Here is a 21,148-nt window from a genome sequence, read left to right on the forward strand (position 1 = left end):
TTGGTTGGGACTAGGGAGGCTGCAGAGACAGTGTTCACAGTCCCGGGGTGGAGTCCCAATCATTGCCTAGTGGCAACACACCTAGTGGTCAGATTCAGGGCGCATGATTGCCAGAGTCTGGAATAAGCCTAGTGGGTATCCAGCAGCCGAGGACTGTCGCTGCAATGACTAGACTGGGAATGCTGAGAGAGATATAAAACAGCAGGGGGGGGGGAATCCCTAGGCTGTGAATGGGCCGGATGCTGAAAAGGAGCAGGAGGAAACTGCTGCGACAAAACAATGAAATAAAATTACAGGCACTTCCTATAGAGAAACAAACTGTAATATGTGATCTGTTTCCTGCAATAACAGAATTTTCCACTCACGAGTTCCGTACAGTGAAACTCCAAGGCCTCCGCCAGGCTACAGGCACCCAGCAAACAGGGAGAGGAGAGGCAAACTGCATCCAAACTTCACTTATGCACAATTTAAAAATGATACGAATTCAAATACACATGGGGAAAGAGAGAATGAATACAAAAGAATCTTAATCGCCCTATTTAAAAAAAATAGGGAAAAAAAAGGTCCTCAGAAGGGAGCAAAAAGTGTGACCATGCTCTCAGTCACTGGTCCAAAAAAAACCCAAACTTCCTTATATACATTTCTGAACATTTAAATGAAAAACATAGATTTGTGCTAGAAAAGGATTTTGTAGACAGTATCACTTTACTTAAAGGGTTGCCATAAAATATCCATACTGATTACTAGCAAGATGGCAATGATGAAAAACAAGCCGATGTGTGGCCAATGTTTTGCTAAATAGCTGCATCAGAGCAAATCTGAAATGTGTGCATGTCTATTTGTATCCACAGGGACACAAATGGAAGCCACATTGTCATCTAATCACCCAAATAGCTGGCATCATAGGAGTTGTAGTGAGGAGGGAGCATGTAAGGGAGAGCAACCTGGAGGAAAGTATGTGAGGTGGGATGGTACCAGCTGAGAGTATGAGTGAGGGAGAGGATCTTGGGGGGGCACGGAGAGGGGGTGAGGAGGGTTGGTACCTGCTCAGAGCATGAGTGAGGAAGAGGATCCTGGGAGAGCACGGAGAAGGGGTGAGGAGGGATGGTACCTGCTCAGAACATGAGTGAGGGAGAGGATCCTGGATTGAGGTGAGGGATGATGGTTCCTTGTGGAGAGTGTGAGTGAGAGAGAGGATCCTGGGAGGAGGGGGTATGAAGGGGGATGGTCTCTGCTGAGATTGTGAGTGAGGGAGAGGATCCTGGGTTGAGGTGAGGGATGGTGGTTCCTTGCGGAGAGTGTGAGAGAGAGAGGGGATCCTGGGTTGAGATGAGGGATGGTGGTCCCTGCTGAGACTGTGAGTGAGGGAGGGGATCCTGGATGGTTGGGGGGGGGGGGAATAAGGAAGGATTGGTCTAGCTGTGGATGGAGTAATGGAAAGGATTCTGAGGCCTGGGTGGAGAGTGAGATTGATTTATTTTTATTTCCACGTTTTATATATCATCATTCCAAATGAAGACAACAGTTTACAAATTAAAATACATAATGTAAAATAAAATTAATACAATTTATAAAACATACTAAAAATAACAGAAAAGGAATAAAATCAAATAATCATACTTTACGTAAGTCTTTCAATGAACAATAATAACATCAGCGTAACTTTCTCATTTAAGATCATAGGCATTTTTAAACAGCCAGGTTTAAAGTTCACATTTGAATTTTTTTCCATCAGTTAAAATACGCAATGCTTCCGGCATAGAATTCCTTAATTTAGGGCCAGCTTTGGAAAAGGCTCACATAAGAAAGCGCTCTGAATAGAGGGAAATATTAGTCACCCTTTATTTTCAGATCTATGTGATCGTTGAGAAGTGTAAAAATGTAAGCTGACCCAATCCAATCAGAATCTTTAGAATGAATAATTTTGAAGATTAATGTGAGAATTTTATACTGAATTATAAAGTCTATTGGTAACCAATGTAATGAAATCAAAATCGGGGTAATATGGTCAAATGTTTTACAACCAGTAAGAAGTCTTGCTGTTGCATTCTGTAACATTTGAAGAGATCTTAAAAGTATAAGGAGGGAGACAAAGCAGAAGAGAGTAATAATAATACTTGGATTAGAAAAGTTTCCCGGTTGGAGAGCATCATCCTGGTGCAGCAGGAAATGATCCTGTAGCAAGGACCTGCTCTCTAGGAGATGCATTGTCCTCTCACACCGAGGAAGAGTCTCCCAGGGTTACTGTCCAAGAGGAAAGGGCCATCAAAGTTGGTGATTTGATTATTAGAAATGTAGATAGCTGGGTGGCTGGTGGGCATCTTCACACCTGGTAACTTGCCTGGTGTGAAGGTGGCAGATCTCACGCGTCACCTAGATAGGATTTTAGATAGTGCTGGGTAGAAGCCGGCTGTCATGGTACATGTGGGCACAAATGACATAGGAAAATGTGGGAGGGAGGTTCGGGAAGCCAAGTTTAGGCTCTTGGGTAGAAAGTTGAAATCCAGAACCTCCAGAGTGGCATTCTCTGAAATGCTCCCTGTTCCACGCGCAGGTCACCAGAGGCAGGCAGAGCTCCGGAGTCTCAATGCGTGGATGAGACGATGGTGCAAGGAAGAGGGATTCAGTTTTGTTAGGACCTGGGGAACCTTTTGGGGAAGGGGGAGACTTTTCCAAAAGGACGGGCTCCACCTTAACCAGAGTGGGACCATGCTGCTGGCGCTCAGTTTTAAAAAGGAGATAAAGCAGCTTTTAAACTAGAACAAGGGGGAGAGCCAAAGGTCACTCAGCAGTGCAAGGTTCAGAGGAAGGTAGCTTCAAAGGATATTAATGAAACAGGAGAGTTAGGGTATCCCAACAGAGAGGTTCCAATAAAAGCAAAAGTGGTTCATGTGCCTAGAAATAAAGTATCACCTGAGCTAAAGGATTCCAAATTATCCCTATCAACTGAAAAGCAGTTTGCTAATACAAACAAAAAACACACTTTGAAATGTCTGTATGCCAATGCCAGAAGTCTAAGAAGTAAAATGGGAGAGTTCGAGTGTGTAGCAGTGAATGATGAGATAGACATAACTGGCATCTCAGAGACCTGGTGGAAGGAGGATAACCAATGGGACAGTGCTATATCAGGGAACAAATTATATCGCAATGATAGGGAGGATCAACTTGGTGGGGATGTGGCACTTAATGTCCGGGAGAGCATACAGTCCAACAGGATATAGATCATACAAGAGACTAAAATCTATATGGGTAGAAATCCCATGTGTGTTGGGTAAGAATATAGTGATAATCACATACGGGCCGATACAGCAAAGTCCGGCGGTAGAAACAGGTAAAAAGAGGCGCTAAGGACACTAGCGTGTCCCTAGCGCCTCTTTAGGGACAGGAGCGGCGGCTGTCAGCGGGTTTGACAGCCGACACTCAATTTTGTCAGCGTTGGTTCTCGAGCCCGCTGACAGCCACGGGTTCAGAAACTGGACGCCAGCAAAATTGAGCGTCCGGTTTTCAAGCCGCGGGCCTACTTTGAATTTTTTTTTTTTTTACTTTTTTTACCTTCGGGACCTCCGACTTAATATCACCATGATATTAAGTCGGAGGGTGCACAGAAAAGCAGTCTACCTTTGGGTAGGCGCTAATTTCTTAAAGTAAAATGTGCGGCTTGGCTGCACATTTTACTTACTGAATCGCGTGGGAATACCTAATAGGGCCATCAACATGCATTTGCATGTTGTGAGCGCTATTAGGTTCGGGGGGGTTGGACGCGCATTTTTGACCCCTTACTGAATAAGGGGTAATGCTAGTGCGTCGAAAACGCGCGTCCAATCAAGGGTTAACAGTGCGCTCCGCCTGACATTAGTTCTAAGTCTTCCTCTCTGGAGTTTCAAATCATGACCCCTAGTTCTACTAAATTGTTTCCAATGGAAAAGGTTTGTTGACAACCATGGATCATTAAAACCTTTCAAGTATCTGAAGTTCTATATCATATCACCCCTGCTCCTCCTCTCCTCCAGGGTATACATATTCAGGTTCTTCAACCTCTCCTCATAAGTCATTCGATGGAGACCACCCACCATTTTGGTCGCCCTTCTCTGGACCACCTCCATCCTGTCTCTGTCTCCTTTGAGATAGGGTCTCCAGAATTGAACACAGTACTCCAGGTGAGGCCTCACAAAGGACCTGTGCAAGGGGATTATCACTTCCATTTTCTTACTAGATATTCCTCTCTCTATGCAGCCCAGCATTCTTCTGGCTTTGGCTATTGCTGTATCACATTGCTTCGTCGACTTCAGGTCGTTAGACACTATCACCCCAAGGTCTTTCTTCTGCTTTGTGCACATCAGCCCTTCAACCCCCAACGCATATAGTTCTTTCGGATTACCACACCCCAGATGCATGACTCTGCATTTCTTGGCATTGAATCCCAGCTGCCATATCTTTGACCACTCTTCCAGCTTCCTTAAATCCTGTCTCATTCTCTGTACTCCTTCCGGCGTGTCCACTTTGTTGCAGATCTTAGTATCATCCACAAATAGACAAACTTCACCTTCTATCCTTTCTGCAATGTTGCTCACGAAGATGTTGAACAAAACCTGTCCCAACACCAATCCCTGTGGTACTCCGCTTAACACCATTCTCTCTTCTGAGTAGGTTCCATTTACCATCACCCATTGTCTTCTATCATTCAACCAGTTTGTAATCCACGCCAACACCTTGGAGCTGACTCCCAAGCGTCTCATTTTGTTGATGAGTCTTCTGTGTGGGACCATATCAAAAGCTTTACTAAAATCCAAGTAAATACTTTGAGCGCTCTTCCCTGATCCGCTTCCCTAGTCACCCAATCAAAGAAATCAATTAGATTCGTCTGACAGGACCTTCCCCTGGTGAATCCATGCTGCTTCTGATCGAGCAACCCTCCGGATTGTAGATAGTTGTTGTGAACCTGCCCGCTAGGAGCGCGGGCATGTCCCCTACCTCTCGTGTCCAGTCAGGCCGCTGATGCTTCTTGTTATTACGTGTGTTTTAGTGGATCCTTGGGTGCTGTGGAGATGACCACACCCACGGGGAGGAGCCCCGTGAGGAGCCACAGCACTGGGCTAGACTCTACATAAAACACCAGAATTAATCTTTATTTATACAACTTGAAGTAGCCACCAGGTGGCAGTGGTGAGTTGTAGTCTCAGGGATCTCGGCAGAAGGAGCCCTTCTCTCCAAGATGACATCAGGAGGTTCTGCAGCAGATACTGTGGATGAGACAGATGAGAAATTAAAGTACTCACTCGGTGTTAGCTGTAATGGATGCGATTCCACCAGATGGTTGTAGTAGGTACAGGCACTGAGGCAAGGAGAGCAGGCCCTGAGGAGCGAGTACCTGTTCCCTGAATGGCACCTGAAAATAGAACAGAGGGCCCCCGAGGAGCGGGTACCCAAGTTAGTAGCACACCCCGAAGGGCAGAAGGAAAGCTTCCCGCAGGCAGCAGAGAAGCAGCCGAGTAGCACAGTCAGGAACAGTCGAGTCATTCGAGTCTATTCGAGCCTTTGCCAACTCAACGAGCTAGCAATCTTGAGAAGTAGATATACCCAGGGTGGCGTGATGTCAGCTGAGGGAACGCCCTCGTGGTTCGCACCACTGGACGTACTTAGACGTGGGTTGCGCGTGCGCACGCACCCTAGCAGGTACCTAGGAGGAGTAATGGCATACGGCTGCACCATAGCCGTTCCGGGGACGCCAGAGAAGTTGGCTTGATGACGCTGTGGTAGCCATCTTGCCTAGGTAAGCGGGAGGAGCCGAGATAGGGGTGCAACAAGCAGGGCGAAGCCGTCGAAGACCGACGGACGCAACAACGCTGTTCCCTCCGACCCGGCACGGGAGCCACGTTCTCTTGCCCTGCGCAGCAGGGCCGAGTGCCGGGAGCCTTCCCTCGTGGTCGGGACCGCCGCTGCCGCTCCGGTGCACTCCGATGCAGCTGGAGCCGCTCCTGCTTTCTTCCTGGGGTCCTCGCAGGCAAGGAAGCCATCCTTGCTGGTGCTGGGGTCTTCAGCTGGCAGGGAAGCCGTCCCGGACGGTGCCTGCGGCTGCCCAGGTCCTTGCCCGGCAGGGAAGCCGTCCCTGTCGGTGCCTGCAGCTTCTTGCTCTTCCTGCAGCCTGTCACCTCTCCACCTTCATGACAGGGTTGCCCCGCTGCCTGCCTTGCTTCCTCGGGCCTTCCACGTGGCTGAGGATGCCACCAGCTTCCTGCTCTTCTCCTCCAGCTTCCTAAGGTGTGGGCGTGCGCCCCTTTCCTGCTCTTCAAGGGCCAGTCAGGTGTGGCCTCCTGCTGGCTCCTCCCTGGGTGTTGTCCTCTTCAGCTCTACAAAAGGGCCCAGCATTCATTCCAGCGTTGCCTTCGCAAGGAGTTAGTTGTTCCTGGATGTTCCTGTCCTTCACTCCAGGAGACTTGCTGTTCCAGCTCTTATTCTAGGTCCTGTGTTCTTCGTTTCCTGTCGGAGCTCCATGTCTCGTCTTGAAGTCCGTGATCCATTCCTGATGACCATGTTCCAGTCCAGATGTTCGCGTTCCAGTCCAGATGTCCGTCTCCTGTTTCTGATGTCTGTGATCCAGTCCCGATGTCCTGAACCCCAGGTTCCTCATCATCACCTTTCCTGGCGTGCCATGTCGTGGTCCATGACAGTCCCACGGGTGGGCTGAGTAGGGCGCTTCATGGTACAATGCCTTCTTCACTACCGCAGCTCAAGCCTTCGGAGGAAATCCCTTGCTTGAAGCCAAGCCGTGTCTTGGTCCTGAATCCCTTGCTTAAAGCCAAGACGTATCTTGGTCCTGTGTCTTGAACTTTGCTCGCCCTCGGATACCTTGTGCCTGCACCGTCCATGCCTATGACTCTGTTTGTTCCTGCTCCGTTGCAGCGTGGTCCGCAACCAGCCACTGGCAGCTGTGTAGGGCGTACCTCAGTGCAGGCCTCTTCAGTATCTTTGTCATGTTTCAATATCAGCTTCCATCATTTCGTCTAGAGGCTCTTCGAGTCCAGCGTGGTCTGCGACTAGTCTCGTGGGTGGACTGTGTAGGGTGCGCTGCATCGCAGTCTCAACCCAGTACTTTACTTGCTTCTCCTGTATACCTTGAACTTTGCTTGATTCTCCCGAATGCCTTGAACCTAGCTTGAGTCTTCTGAATACCTTGAACCTTTCTCTGAGTACCTTGTTTCTGAGTCTTCGTCTATGCATCCAAGTACCTCATTCCTGAGTCTTCGTCTGAATCTCCATGTTCCGGTCTTCACTGCCCTGGCCTCCAACTGGCCTGCCACTTCTTGCCGTTACCCAGCGGCAGATCCAAAAGGGCTTGGAACGGTCGGAGGACTGTTCAATAGACCACCATTGTGTTGATGGTCTTCCCGAAGCGTGCAGGTCTGGAGGAGGGTCAATATCTTCAGTCATCTGTCTTCAGTCCAACCGCGCTCCTGTTCAGCTCATACTCGGGCATGCCTCGCCTGCTGTGGCACCTCTTCGGAGTTCCTCTGGGGTCGAGCCATGGTCCAAGAACACACATTCCCCTGGTAAGCGGAACCGCTCTCCTAGCGCTTCCCAACAATAGTTCACTATCCTTTCCTTCAGCAGAGTATCCATTAATTTTCCCACCATCGAGGTGATGCTAACTGGCCTGTAGTTTCCAGCCTCTTTTCTGCTCCCACTCTTGTGATGCGGGACCACCACCGCTCTTCTCCAGTCACTCAGCACCACACCCTTTTCCAAAGATCTATTGAACAGGTCTCACAGTGGACCCGCTAGTACATCTCTGAGTTCCCTCAGTATTTTGGGGTGAACCTCATCAGGCCCCATGGCTTTGTCCACTTTCAGTTTTCTTAGCTCTTCCCATATATTATCTTCTGTAAATGGAGTTTCGTCTACTCCATCCCCTTCTACAGTCTTGATAACAAGTGACAAACCTTCTCCAGTGTCTTCTTTAATGAACATTGAACTGAAGTATTTGTTTAATATTTCTGCTAATTCATCATCTCCCTCCACCCATTGATCCTTAACCCCTTTCAATTTCACTATACCACTATGTACTATTCTCCTTTCTCTGATATATCTGAAAAAATGTTTTGTCACCTTGCTTTATCTCCTTGGCAATCCTTTCCTCTGCCTGACTTTTTGCTTTCTTGATTACTTTTTTCATCTCCCTCAGGTTCACCAGATAGTCCTCCCTGTGTTCCACTTTTTGGGATCCTTTATACTTCTTAAAAGCTGCTTTTTTTGCTTTTATTACATCAGCCACCTCCTTTGTGAACCAGATTGGTTTCTTATTTCTCTTACTTTTGTTTACTATTCTAACATACAGATTTATTGTTTTTGTAATTGCTCCTTTTAGTTTGGCCCACTTTTGTTCGACCTCTCCCATTTTCTCCCAGTCTTCAAGTTCTGCCTCCAGATATTTCCCCATTTCCAAAAAGTCTGTTTTTTTGAAGTTCACAACTTGGATCTTTGTGACACTTCTCCAGATCCTATTTGCAATATCAAACCATACTGTTTGATGATCACTGGATAGGAGTTTACTACCGTCCACCTGACAAAATGGTCAGACAGAAGATGAAATGCTAAGAGAAATCAGGGAAGCTAACCAATTTGGCAGTGCAGTAATAATGGGAGATTTCAATTACCCCGATACTGACTGGGTAAACGTAACATCAGGACATGCTAGAGACATAAAGTTCCTGGTTGGAATAAACGACTGCTTCATGGAGCAATTGGCTCAGGAACTGACAAGACAGGGAGCTATTTTAGATCTAATTCTTAGTGGAACGCAGGATTTGGTGAGAGAGGTAATGGTGGTGGGACCACTTGGCAATAGTGATCATAACATGATCAAATTTGAACTAATGACTGGAAGGGGCACAATATGTAAATCTACAGCTCTAACACCAAGGGCCTGATTTTAAAAGGGTTACGCGCGTAAAGCCCCAGGACGCATGTAAGTCCCGGGGCTTTGCCAAAGGGGCGGGGCGGGGGCAGGGCAAGAGGCCTCCGATAGAGTGGCCATTACTGCTGTGTCGGAGGATCGCGTGCCGGCAGGCTGCCATCGTGCACAACTTGCGCCTGCCTAGAGGAAGGCGCAAAAGGTAAAATAAAAATTTGGGGGGGGTTAGAGTAGGGCTGGGGGGGGAAAGGTGAGGTTAGGGGGAAGGGAAGTTCCCTTCCAGGCCGCTCCAATTTCGGGAACGGGGAAAGGCAGCGCGGCTCGGCGCGCGCGCATGTTATAAAGTCGGGCGTACATGTGCACACACCGGGTGGCGCGTGCACATGTACACTGCGCATGCTTTTTTTAAAATCTACTCCTAAATTTTCAAAATGGAAACTTTGATAAAATGAAGAAAATAGTTAGAAAAAAACTAAAAGGAGCAGCTGCGAAGGTTAAAAGTGAACAACAGGCATGGACATTGTTTAAAAATTCAATCTTAGAAGCTCAGTCCAGATGTATTCCATGAATTAAGAAAAGTGGAAGGAAGGCAAAACGATTACCGGCATGGTTAAAAGGTGAGGTGAAAGAGGCTATTTTAGCCAAAAATACATCCTTCTAAAAATGGAAGAAGGGTCGATCTGAAAAAAATAGGAAAAACCATAAGCATTGGCCAATGTGACCCCAATATTTAAAAAGGACTCCAGGGGTGATCTGTGAAACTATAGACTGGTGAGCCTGATTTCAGTTCCAGGAAAAATAGTGGAAACTCTTCTAAAGTTCAAAATCACAGAGCATACAGAAAGTCATGGTTTAATGGGACACAGCCAGCATGGATTTACCCAAGGAAAATCTTGCCTCACAAATCTGCTTCACTTTTTTGAAGGGGTTAATAAGCATGTGGATCAAGGTGAACTGGTAGATGTATATTTGGATTTTCAGAAGGCGTTTGATAAAGTTCCCCATGAGAGGCTTCTAAGAAAACTAAAAAGTCATGGGATAGGAGGCAATGTTCTTCCATGGATTACAAACTGGTTAAAAGACAGGAAACAGAGAGTAGGATTGAATGGACAATTTTCTCAGTGGAAAGGGGTAAACAGTGGAGTGCCTCAGGGATCTGTTCTTGGACTGCTGCTTTTCAATATATTTATAAATGATCTGGAAAGGAATACGACAAGTGAGATAATCAAATTTGTAGATGATACAAAATTATTCAGAGTACTTAAATCACAAGCAGATTGTGATAAATTGCAGGAGGACCTTGCGAGACTGGAAGATTGGGCATCCAAATTGCAAATGAAAAGTAATGTTGACAAGTGTAAGGTGATGCATATAGGGAAAAATAACCCATGCTGTAATTACATAATGTTAGGTTCCGTATTAGGAGCTAACACCCAGGAAAAAGATCTAGGTGTCATAGTGGTTAATACATTGAAATTGTCGGCTCAGGATGCTGCAGCAGTCAAAAGAGCAAACAGAATGTTAGGAATTATTAGGAAGGGAATGGTGAATAAAATGGAAAATGTTATAATGCCTTTGTATCGCTCCATGGTGAGACCGCACCTTGAATGCTGTATACAATTTTGGTCGCTGCATCTCAAAAAAGATATAGTTGCACTGGAGAAGGTACAGAGAAGGGCAACCAAAATGATAAAGGGGATGGAATGGCTCCCATATGAGGAAAGGCTAAAGAGGTTAGGGCTGTTTAGCTTGGAGAAGAGACGGCTGAGGGGGATATGATAGAGGTCTATAAAATCATGAGAGGACTAGAACATGTAAATGTGAATCAGTTATTTACTCTTTCGGATAACAGAAGGACTAGGGGGCACTCCATGAAGTTAGCAAGTAGCACATTTAAAACAAATTGGAGAAAATTATTTTTCAATTCAACACACAATTAAGCTCTGGAATTTGTTGCCAGAGGATGTGGTTAGTGTAGCTGGGATTAAAAAAGGTTTGGATACGTTCTTGGAGCAGAAGTCCATTAACTGCTATTAACCAAGTTGACTTAGAGAATAGCCACTGCTATTACTGGCATTAGTAGCATGGGATCTACTTAGTGTTTGGGTTCTTGCCAAGTACTTGTATCCTGGATTGGCCACTGTTGGAAACAGGATGCTGGGCTTGATGGACCCTTGGTTTGACCCAGTATGGCAACTTCTTATGTTCTTATCTAAATTTGAAAAGATTAAGATCTAGAACACAGTGCAGAATTCATTATTCGTTAATAATGGTTTCAACTGTTGCAGTAATCACAGTCTACCATTATCTGATGTAATCAGATATTTAACATGTTACTCATAGACAGCTTCTCATCTATCAGTACCTCAAGATTGTGCACATGGTCTGATAGAGTAATTTTACCTGCACTTATGTTGCTATGTGAAGGATTATTAAGAGTCCTTAAAAAGATTTAAAGACAATCTAATATGAGATAACACTTGTTAAATTGCAGCCATATAGATATTTAATACTTTAATGGTATGATCAATTGAATTAATTATAAGAATATAAAATTGAACATCAGCATTTAAACAGAAAGTGAGCTCAAGACTTGCTAACAACTTATATAAAGGAAGCATGTATATATTGAATAAGGTGGCTGACAGGACAGCACATATATCAATACTGAAAAAAATCAGAAAAATGATTACCAATTTTCACTTGGAATGATCTTTCAGATACAAAAGATGTGAACCATTTAAGAACATTACCTGCAATCCCTGTTTCTACTAATCTATGAAGGAGAATTGCATGATCCACTGTATCAAATGCTGCAGATAGATTGAGTAAGACAACTTAATATGATTCACCTGAGTCAAACCCAAGCAAGACAGAATCAGTCATAGACATAAGCAGTGTTTCAGTAGAGTGATATTTTCTAAATCCTAATTGATTTGAAAATAGGACATTCTCATCTTCCAAATGTCTAGATAGCTGACCACGGTTTCAAAAACGTTTGATAAAAAAAAGATGAATTGGAATTGGGTCTGTAATTACTCCAATCATTATTCTTTTCAGTATTAGCTTTTAAGATCAGTTTAATCACAGCTTGTTTTAAGCTAGCAGGAAGAATCCCTTCAGAAAGGGAGAGCTTGACCAGTTTAGAGATACTAGGACTTATTATATCGTGAGCCGCCTTCAAAGATTTCACAGGAATTAGATATAAAGGATGGGCAGCTGGTAGTTTTATCCGAGCTATAATTTGTCCTGTTTCTATAGAAGAAATCGGTTCAAAAGCATTCCAAAATAAGGAACCATACAGATGTTCAGGAGTATTCAATAAAGTAGTTTGTGGAGAATTTTTAATCAAGTTATTAATTTTGTTAAGGAAAAAAATGGCACACTGATTGCATTTTAAAAGCAAAGAGAGAGAGAGTCGGTGATAGGAGGTAATTGGTAATCATTTTTCTGATTTTTTTCAGTATTGATACATGTGCCACAGGGTTCTGTCCTATCAGCAACCTTATTCAATATATGCTTGCTTCCTTTATATAAGTTGTTAGCAGGTCTCCAATCAAATGTTTAACCATTGCATAAAGTAAATTAGAGTTGAACTTTACATTATGTATCTTTTGTGCATAATATTTTTTTGGCATAGCTAATTAAAGATCTATATTTGCATAAAAGCGATCTATGATTACCTAAAGTTTGGGAAATGGACATTTCCTCCAATGCTTTTCACATTTTTTAAGATTCCTCTTAGATGCTTGATGGTATTACTAAACCAGGGAGCATTTATTATTATTATTATTATTATTATTAGGATTATTAATTACAGTCTTAATTATAGCAGGGCTAAGTTCATTTGTTATAAAAGTGACAATCTGATCCCAGGAAGAACAAGCTGAATTGATATTAGTTTTTGGTTGGTTATAGTATATACTAGTTGGTTATAGTATATACTAGTTTTTGGTTGGTTATAGTTACTACTTGTTCGATGTAAACAGAGTTGATTTGATTTGTATCAAGAAAGTCGGTATATAAAAGCCTTTAATAATAATAATAATAATAATAATAATTATCCAAATTTAAATCATCAAGTTCTATTATTGTTTTTTCTTTTAAATCATCAGGGTTCATAGATTTACAATATGAAAAAGACAATTTCACTGAGCAAACACTGGCTGTTTTATTTGGAATAAAAATGCTAGCACCAATCAGTTTGTGACCTGACCAAGGTAAAGCAGATACAGAAATGTTTGGAGACATAACATTCTTACCAGCAGATAAGTCTAGAGTATGACCTGCTTTATGATTTGGTTAAAAAATGTGTTGTTCCCATCCAAGAACGCTCATGGATTCTAAAAAAGATTCACAAGCATTTGATCTAGGCTCTCTATCCACATGTAAATTAAAATCTCCAAAATAATCGTGGATCTAGGAGATAACTGATTAGCAAAAAGTTCAATCAACTATTGCGTTCTAACAACCCGGGAGGACAATATACAAATCCTAAACTTAGGTACTGAGATTTAAGAATAGCAGCCTCAAAAGGGGGAACAATAGTGCAGGTACATGTTTAAGCTCTTTCTTAAATATTATCGTTATTCTTCCACCTTTATGTCTTAGTCTAGGATAATGAATCTTGTCATAATTTGGATGTGAGATCTGACTGACTAAAACACTATTATTCTCCTTCAACCAGGTTCTGGTTAAACAACAAATTGAGGGATTGTGATCTTCAAGTAGAGCATTCAGTAGTAATAATAAAATCAGCAAACAAGATGAAGCAGAACGAGACAGAGTAAGAACCAGATAAATCAGGTGTCTTGTTTCTTTTATGATCTCGTTTATATAAACCTGCTAAATCCCCATAAATCCCAGGACCCAGGACAGAATGCATTAAATTCACTACTGCCATATTCCCTTTTTCCAAAAGAAAGGATAAAAAGTGAAAATGCAGAATCCAGAAAAAGAAAACTCAACCAATGGCACCGACAGAAAAACGAAGAATGGCTTACTAAAGGCGACACTAAGGGGTGCACAAAGGGGCTTGCTCCTTGTGTGCGCTTCTTTGGCACGCAGCGCCTATGGCGTCAATGCACGTCCTTTATCCCGGCACCAAGAGAATTACATCAACGGTGGGCGGGGTCAACAGTCCTACCAGGAGGGGCGGTGGATGGTCTAGGAGGCAGCAGCTGATGGGGGTCCTTCGCAGGCAGGCCTTAAGATGGGGATACAAGGCAGGATGGTCCCAGGTGGAAATATTTTGCCACATGTTGATCACAGTCCCTCAGGCATCACTTATCTGTTTTTCTTTGCAGGGAAGTACATAGAAAATCACGGTGTAATCCACAACATGTACTTTAATACTACAAATGGGGTTAAACTTCCCTATTACCCTACACAGGGCATCTCCAAGTGGTGGGACAATGGCAGTTTGCCAATCTGGATCACAGCTCAGAGACAGGTATGTAACACACTCTCCTCTTCCTCATATCACTCTCATTACAGGGTACAGAAGAGTTACAGAAGGGATTTAATTTTGTGAGCTTTAGCACATGGGGCTATTATTATTCCATTTAAAGACTGAGTTTTGTCCCCAGTGCAACCTGCAAAGAAGTGAATTGATGTGGGGAGAAAGGGAAACACAGAGAAGATATGAGTGTGGGAGAGCTGCAGTGATGGCGTTGTGATGAATCACAAAGTTGCTGGTGCAGTTAAAATGTCTTTCTAAGGAAAGGATATTCAAATGGCACTTAAAAGGGGGAAGGGACCAGGTTTACTGAAAAAGGGAGTAAGCTATAGAGGTAGGAGGCAGCAAGAGGCAAAATGGAGGAAAGAGTGAGCGGAGGACATCCTGCAGGGGCAGAGAAGAGTGGTATCTGCACAGATGAAAGGAGGGGCAGAGCAAGATTTTGGAGATTTGAAAAGGATTCCTGCTGTTTCATTATGAATGGACTACAAGAGGGGGGCAGAAAGCCACAGAAGTAAAGGCAAGTAAGGATCAGGGAATGGATTGGGATTTTGTCTACAGAAAGAGAAAGAAAGGGGTGAATCTTGCTTTGTCAGAAAACAGCGCTCCCTAATATACCAATGAAAGAAGAGAGTGTCCATCCACAGGGCTGTCTCTAGGGGAGTGCAGGGCACAGAGCAGTCTCCCCGAGCTACCTTCCACTGGAAATGCCATATCCAACCAGCAAAATCTGTAACTTGTGTGCAGGGGCAGATTTCAGGAAAATGTCAGCCCAGGGATTTTTTTCAAAACCTGCCCACCGGGTATCTGATTTCCTCATATCTAAACAGGCCACAAACTTCTAATAATTTTAAGAAGTCACATAAATTTGTTCTAATATTTTCCAAATACCACTAAAATATTTCAAAACAGCAGACAGACACATGAAATAACACCCCAAAATTTAAAATAATAGGATTTAAAAATCTCCAGCTTTAAAAAAAAAAAAGAAATACCAGAGATCTTTTGATTTCCATTCACCCTCTCATCAAAGCTAGAGTCCTGGAAACGGAATAAAGTCTTATTGCATCAGGAGAGATGTTTTTTGAAATTGCATAACAGTAATAAGACTGTGGTATTGAGGCTGGGCAGCACTTATAGTCTACTTTCCTAACAGTGGTTGTGTTTTGTTTTGTTTTTTCTGAATCACTGCCATGGGAATTATGGCTGTTCTTCATATAGTCTCGCTGAATGTTGATGGTATTCATTTACCAATAAAAAGAAAAAAATATACTAAACTTATTTAAAAGAGCTAAAACTCAAATTGCATTTCTTCCAGAAACACATCTTACTGATAAGGAACATGGAAAATTAAAACAGGACTGGGTTGAACAATGTTACTATGTTACTTATTCTAGTAGACACTGACAGAGAGGATTTGTTATATTAATACATAAGAATTGTTAATTTGTGTTGGAAAAGAAAACTGTGGATAAATAAGGGCGCTGTCTTATTATTAGTGGTTCTATTGCATATCAGAAAATTGTACTTTGCAATGAACTGTATATGCCCCAAATGTCTTTCAACAACCTTTTTTTCTAAATTGATGAATGCGATGGGGCAATTTCTCTAATACCAGATAATAATGAGAGGAGATTTTAATCTACCCATAAATCTAGAATTAGATACCAAACCTTATTAGAGTGAGATGTCCACAAAAAATAACCGAAGGGGTACATTTTCTCAGGAAAGAATTGCAATTAATCCCAACCAACTGTATTACATCCCAACCAACCAGATTTTACTTTTTTCCTAAGGTACATAATTCATATTCTAAAAAAGATTATTTTTTAATTTCCTCATCTCTTCTTCCCAAACTTCAATCTGCTGCCATGGACACCTTCTTTTTATTGGATCATGCTCATATCACAAAGAATATGTCTATACCAATACGAAAGCCAGCATTTCAATGGCGTTTATAACCATTATTATATTATGATACAAATTTCTCTGACTATTTAAAGCAAAAGTGGGATGAATATGTGGAACTTAATCTGACTGAAGGTGGCCCAGGGGTTGTTTTTTGAAATGCAGGCAAAGCAGTCCTGTGTGAACATATTATAGCTTATATGGCTCCCCCAAAAATGCTAGACAAAGAAATATTACATCTGTATGAACAAGTAGGATCTGTGAAGCAATAACATATGCAGTCTCTGCAAGTAGATACGCAGAGTCAAATAGATGCTATAAAAAATCTCTAAATCACCTGTTGTTCCAGAGAGAGATTCAACATATAGTATTTTTTTAAGAGCCAATTGTTCTGGCAAGGTAAAAAAGCTGGCAAAATGTTAGCACAAATAGTCAAAAATATTAAGCCCAAGCACTATATAATTGCATTAAATGTTAAGTCAAACTTGCTACACACCTCCAATACAGAGATTACACAAATAATGTTGGAATACTATCAAAGTTTATAGGCTGGGCAAGCGTCTGACGAAACTACTCAAAGTAAATCTTTTGCAAATGTACATCTTTCACAACCAAATATTTTACATAAGCAGATACCAGATAAACCCATTTCAGTGGCAGAGATCATGACGGTTATAAAACACATAACTTTGGCCAAGGCACTTGGATTAGATCATTTTGGTATGGAATTTTATAAGATTCTGGGGGAAAAGTGCTAGAGCCATTACTTAATATCTACAATTGTAGCATGGCTGGTGGCAGTTTTAAATTTGATATGAATCATGTTTTAAATTACAGTTTTCCCCATACCTGGTAAGGTAAGTGGGTCAGCACTGTGAACACTGTCATGGTTTTTGACTGAAAAAGTGCTACAATCCAGATAAGTCTAACCATTTAAATGATGGATTATACATATGGAATAATGCCAGTCAGAGTTTGAAATAGTCATTGACTTTATTCGTTTTAATTTGCAAAAGAAAACTTTCTCAAAAAATATCTTTAACATCATGACCTATGATTATGCATAAGGCCGAGTTGAATAGGCGAAAGCCCTAACGAGGAAGCCTATTATGAAGGTCATTGCCTAAATATTTTTGGTGGTGCAGCGTCGCAAAAGATTGACATCGTGTGAAAAGCTCTGGGTTATTGTATGTATAAGGATTTATCCTTGCCTGGCTCCTATAGACCAATATCGTTAACAAATGTTGGATTTGAAAATATTGGCATGCTTTCTAGCCAATCGGCTCATTTTGATAGAATCATCATTAGTAGTGGCAGATCAGACAGGCATTGTAAAAAATCAAAATGGTGTGACCAATATATGAAAGTTGATTGCTGCTCTTTGGTTCGGAGAATCTAATAACAAACAGGGTCAGATCATTAGCTTAGATGCAGAAAAAGTCTTTGATAATGTTCATATATAAGAACATAAGAAATTGCCATGCTGGGTCAGACCAAGGGTCCATCAAGCCCAGCATCCTGTTTCCAACAGAAGCCAAACCAGGCCACAAGAACCTGGCAAGTACCCAAACACTAAGAAGATCCTATGCTACTGATGCAATTAATAGCAGTGGCTATTCCCTAAGTATAATTGATTAATAGCCATTAATGGACTTCTCCTCCAAGAACGTATCCAAACCTTTTTTGAACCCAGCTACACTAACTGCACTAACCACATCCTCTGGCAACAAATTCCAGAGCTTTATTGTGCGTTGAGTGAAAAAGAATTTTCTCCGATTAGTCTTAAATGTGCTGCTTGCTAACTTCATGGAGTGCCCCCTAGTCCTTCTATTATTCGAAAGTGTAAATAACCGATTCACATCTACTCATTCAAGACCTCTCATGATCTTAAAGGCCTCTATCATATTCCCCCTCAGCCGTCTCTTCTCCAAGCTGAACAGCCCTAATCTCTTCAGTCTTTCCTCATAGGGGAGCTGTTCCATCCCTTTTATCTTTTTGGTTGCCTTTCTCTGTACCTTCTCCATCGCAACTATATTTTTTTTTAGATGCGGCGACCAGAATTGTACACAGTATTCAAGGTGCAGTCTCACCATGGAGCGATATAGAGATATTATGACATTTTCCGTTTTATTAACCATTCCTTTCCTAATAATTCCTAACATTCTGTTTGCTTTTTTGACTGCTGCAGCACACTGAGCTGATGATTTTAAAGTATTATCCACTATGATGCCTAGATCTTTTTCCTGGGTGGTAGCTCCTAATATGGAACCTAACATCATGTAACTACAGCATGGGTTATTTTTCCCTATATGCAACACCTTGCACTTGTCCACATTAAATTTAATCTGCCATTTGGATGCCCAATCTTCCAGTCTTGCAAGGTCCTCCTGTAATGTATCACAATTCGCTTGTGATTTAACTACTCTGAATAATTTTGTATCATCCGCAAATTTGATAACCTCACTCGTCGTATTCCTTTCCAGATCATTTATATATATATTGAAAAGCACCAGTCCAAGTACAGATTCCTGAGGCACTCCACTGTTTACCCTTTTCCACTGAGATTTAGATGCTATGGTCTCCCTGAATCATTTATTCAATGGATATGATTGCTAAATACATTACCTATAGCTAGTATTATCAATGGTTTAATGTCTATCCCATTCTTACTACTTGGAGGAACATGTCAAGGTTGTCCTTTATTTTATTTATTTATTTATTTATTTAACTTCTTTTACTATACCGACACTCAAGACCAGGTCTTATCGTACCGGTTTACATTAAAACATGGGGAAACCAATTAACGTATAAGTAGAAATGAGAAGTTACATTAAAACAGGGAGAGTAATAACATGGATGTCGGAAGATAGGACAGAATTAAACAATAACAGAAATGGGAGATCAAGAATCAACCAATAAGTTAACAAAATTACAAACTATAAATTAACATAAAACAATAAATTAGTAATACAGAAACATGGATTATAATCAGCGGATATATACTTGGTATGTCAGATGGGGGGTGGGTGGGAAAAAAGGTGGGTTGAGGTAGAGAGGGGAAAGGGAAAAAGGTTGGGAGTGAGGGGAGGGATAAAGGGTGGGTTGAAGGGTGAGAGAGTTGGTTAAAATGGATTCCTTCAACGGTAGGCTTGTGTGAACAGCCAGGTTTTAAGTTTTTTTCTGAAGGTTAAATGGCATTGTTCCTGGCGTAAGTCTTGAGGAAGCGAATTCCAATGTAGCGGACCTGCTGTCGAAAGTGCTCGCTTGTTAATGGAGTTGTGGACTGATGATTTGTTGGGAGGGGCCTTGAGCTTACGTTTGTAGGCAGTTCTTATTGGTCTTGAGGATGTGTGTAGTTCCAGAGGGAAGGTGAGTTGGAGAGTGGATTGTTGGTAGACCGATTTGTGGATGATAGTGAGAGCTTTGAAAAGTATTCTATATTGAATAGGAAGCCAATGTAAGATTTTTAGGATAGGTGTGATGTGGTCCTTGCGCCGTGTGTTTGTAAGGATCCTGGCCGCTGCGTTTTGCAGCATCTGTAGAGGTTTGGTCGAAGAGGCGGGGAGACCGAGTAGAAGAGCGTTGCAATAGTCTATCTTTGAAAACAGTATTGCTTGAAGCACAGAACGGAAATCCTGGAAGTGTAAGAGCGGTCTTAGATGCTTCAGGACCTGTAGCTTGAAGAAACATTCTTTAGTTGTCGCGTTAATGAATTTTTTGAAATTCATTCTAGCGTCAAGGGTGGCCCCAAGGTCTCTGACATGGCTTGCTAGTGGGGTTATTGTGTTGTTGGTGAAGGGGTGGTTATCGCTAGGGGAGATAACCAGGAGTTCCGTTTTGGACGTATTTAGGACCAGGTTGAGACTCGAGAGAAGCTGGTTAATGGCTTGTAGGCAGTCGTTCCAGAAATTTAGAGTTGAGGAGATGGGGTCTGAGATGGGGATTATGATTTGCACATCGTCTGCGTATATAAAGTGGGTGAGGTTGAGGCTATTGAGCAGCTGGCATAATGGAAGTAGATATATGTTAAACAGGGTAGGGGAAAGAGAAGAGCCCTGTGGTACTCCTTGTTTTGACGGGATGGGGTGGGATTCTTTGTCGTTTATTTTAACTTTGTAGTGCCTGTTGTTCAGAAAGGATTTAAACCAGAGCAGTGCGGAGCCAGAGATGCCTATTTCCATTAGACGGCTGATGAGGATGTCGTGATTTACCATGTCAAACGCCGCAGAAATATCGAGTAGGGCTAGAAGGTATGATTGTCCCTTGTCAAGGCCCATCAGGATGGTGTCCGTTAAAGAAAGAAGGAGGGATTCTGTGTTTAGGCGTTTCCTGAATCCGAATTGAGAAGGGTATAAGATATTGTGGGAGTCCAAGTAGTCAGTGAGACGGAAGTTGACAAGCTTTTCCATTATTTTAGCTATAAAAGGTAGGTTTGCGATGGGGCGGAAATTGCTGGGTTGGCTGGGTCTAGATTGGGTTTTTTTAGTAAGGGTTTCAGCGAAGCAATTTTTAAGGAGTCAGGGACAGATCCTTGATTGAGGGAACAATTTATGATGTCTGCCAGAGATCTGGCAATGGTGTTAGGAATGGTGAGGAGAAGTTTGGTTGGTATTTGGTCCCAAGGGTGAGACGAGGGTTTCATTTTCTTGATAATTGATTCTATTTCCAGTGATGATGTAGGTTCAAGAGATACTAGCGTCTGTTTAAGGATAGTAGATGATGGATTTTGGCTAGGAGTTTGGCTGGGGGTTGTAATGCTACGGATGAAGTGTTGGATGTTGCCAGTGGGCCAAGTAGGTTTTTGACTTTGTTGTCAAAGAAAATCGCCAACTCTGTGGATTTGTTTTGGGCTTCTTCTTCTGAGAAGGTAGGGG

At 42.4% G+C, this 21,148-nt stretch overlaps 1 protein-coding gene across 2 annotated transcripts in view; it reads left to right on the forward strand.

The window, feature by feature from the left end:
* Positions 1 to 21,148, forward strand: part of ENPP7 (ectonucleotide pyrophosphatase/phosphodiesterase 7) — a 107,652-nt gene that overhangs the window by 54,716 nt on the left and 31,788 nt on the right. For both annotated transcript variants that reach the window (XM_029599171.1, XM_029599174.1), the window contains exon 3: positions 14,215 to 14,360. In XM_029599171.1, the coding sequence (XP_029455031.1) occupies positions 14,215 to 14,360 (146 nt within the window). The remainder of the gene's footprint in view (positions 1 to 14,214; positions 14,361 to 21,148) is intronic.

Source organism: Rhinatrema bivittatum, chromosome 4 (assembly GCF_901001135.1).
Source record: "Rhinatrema bivittatum chromosome 4, aRhiBiv1.1, whole genome shotgun sequence".
Taxonomy (NCBI): domain Eukaryota; kingdom Metazoa; phylum Chordata; class Amphibia; order Gymnophiona; family Rhinatrematidae; genus Rhinatrema; species Rhinatrema bivittatum.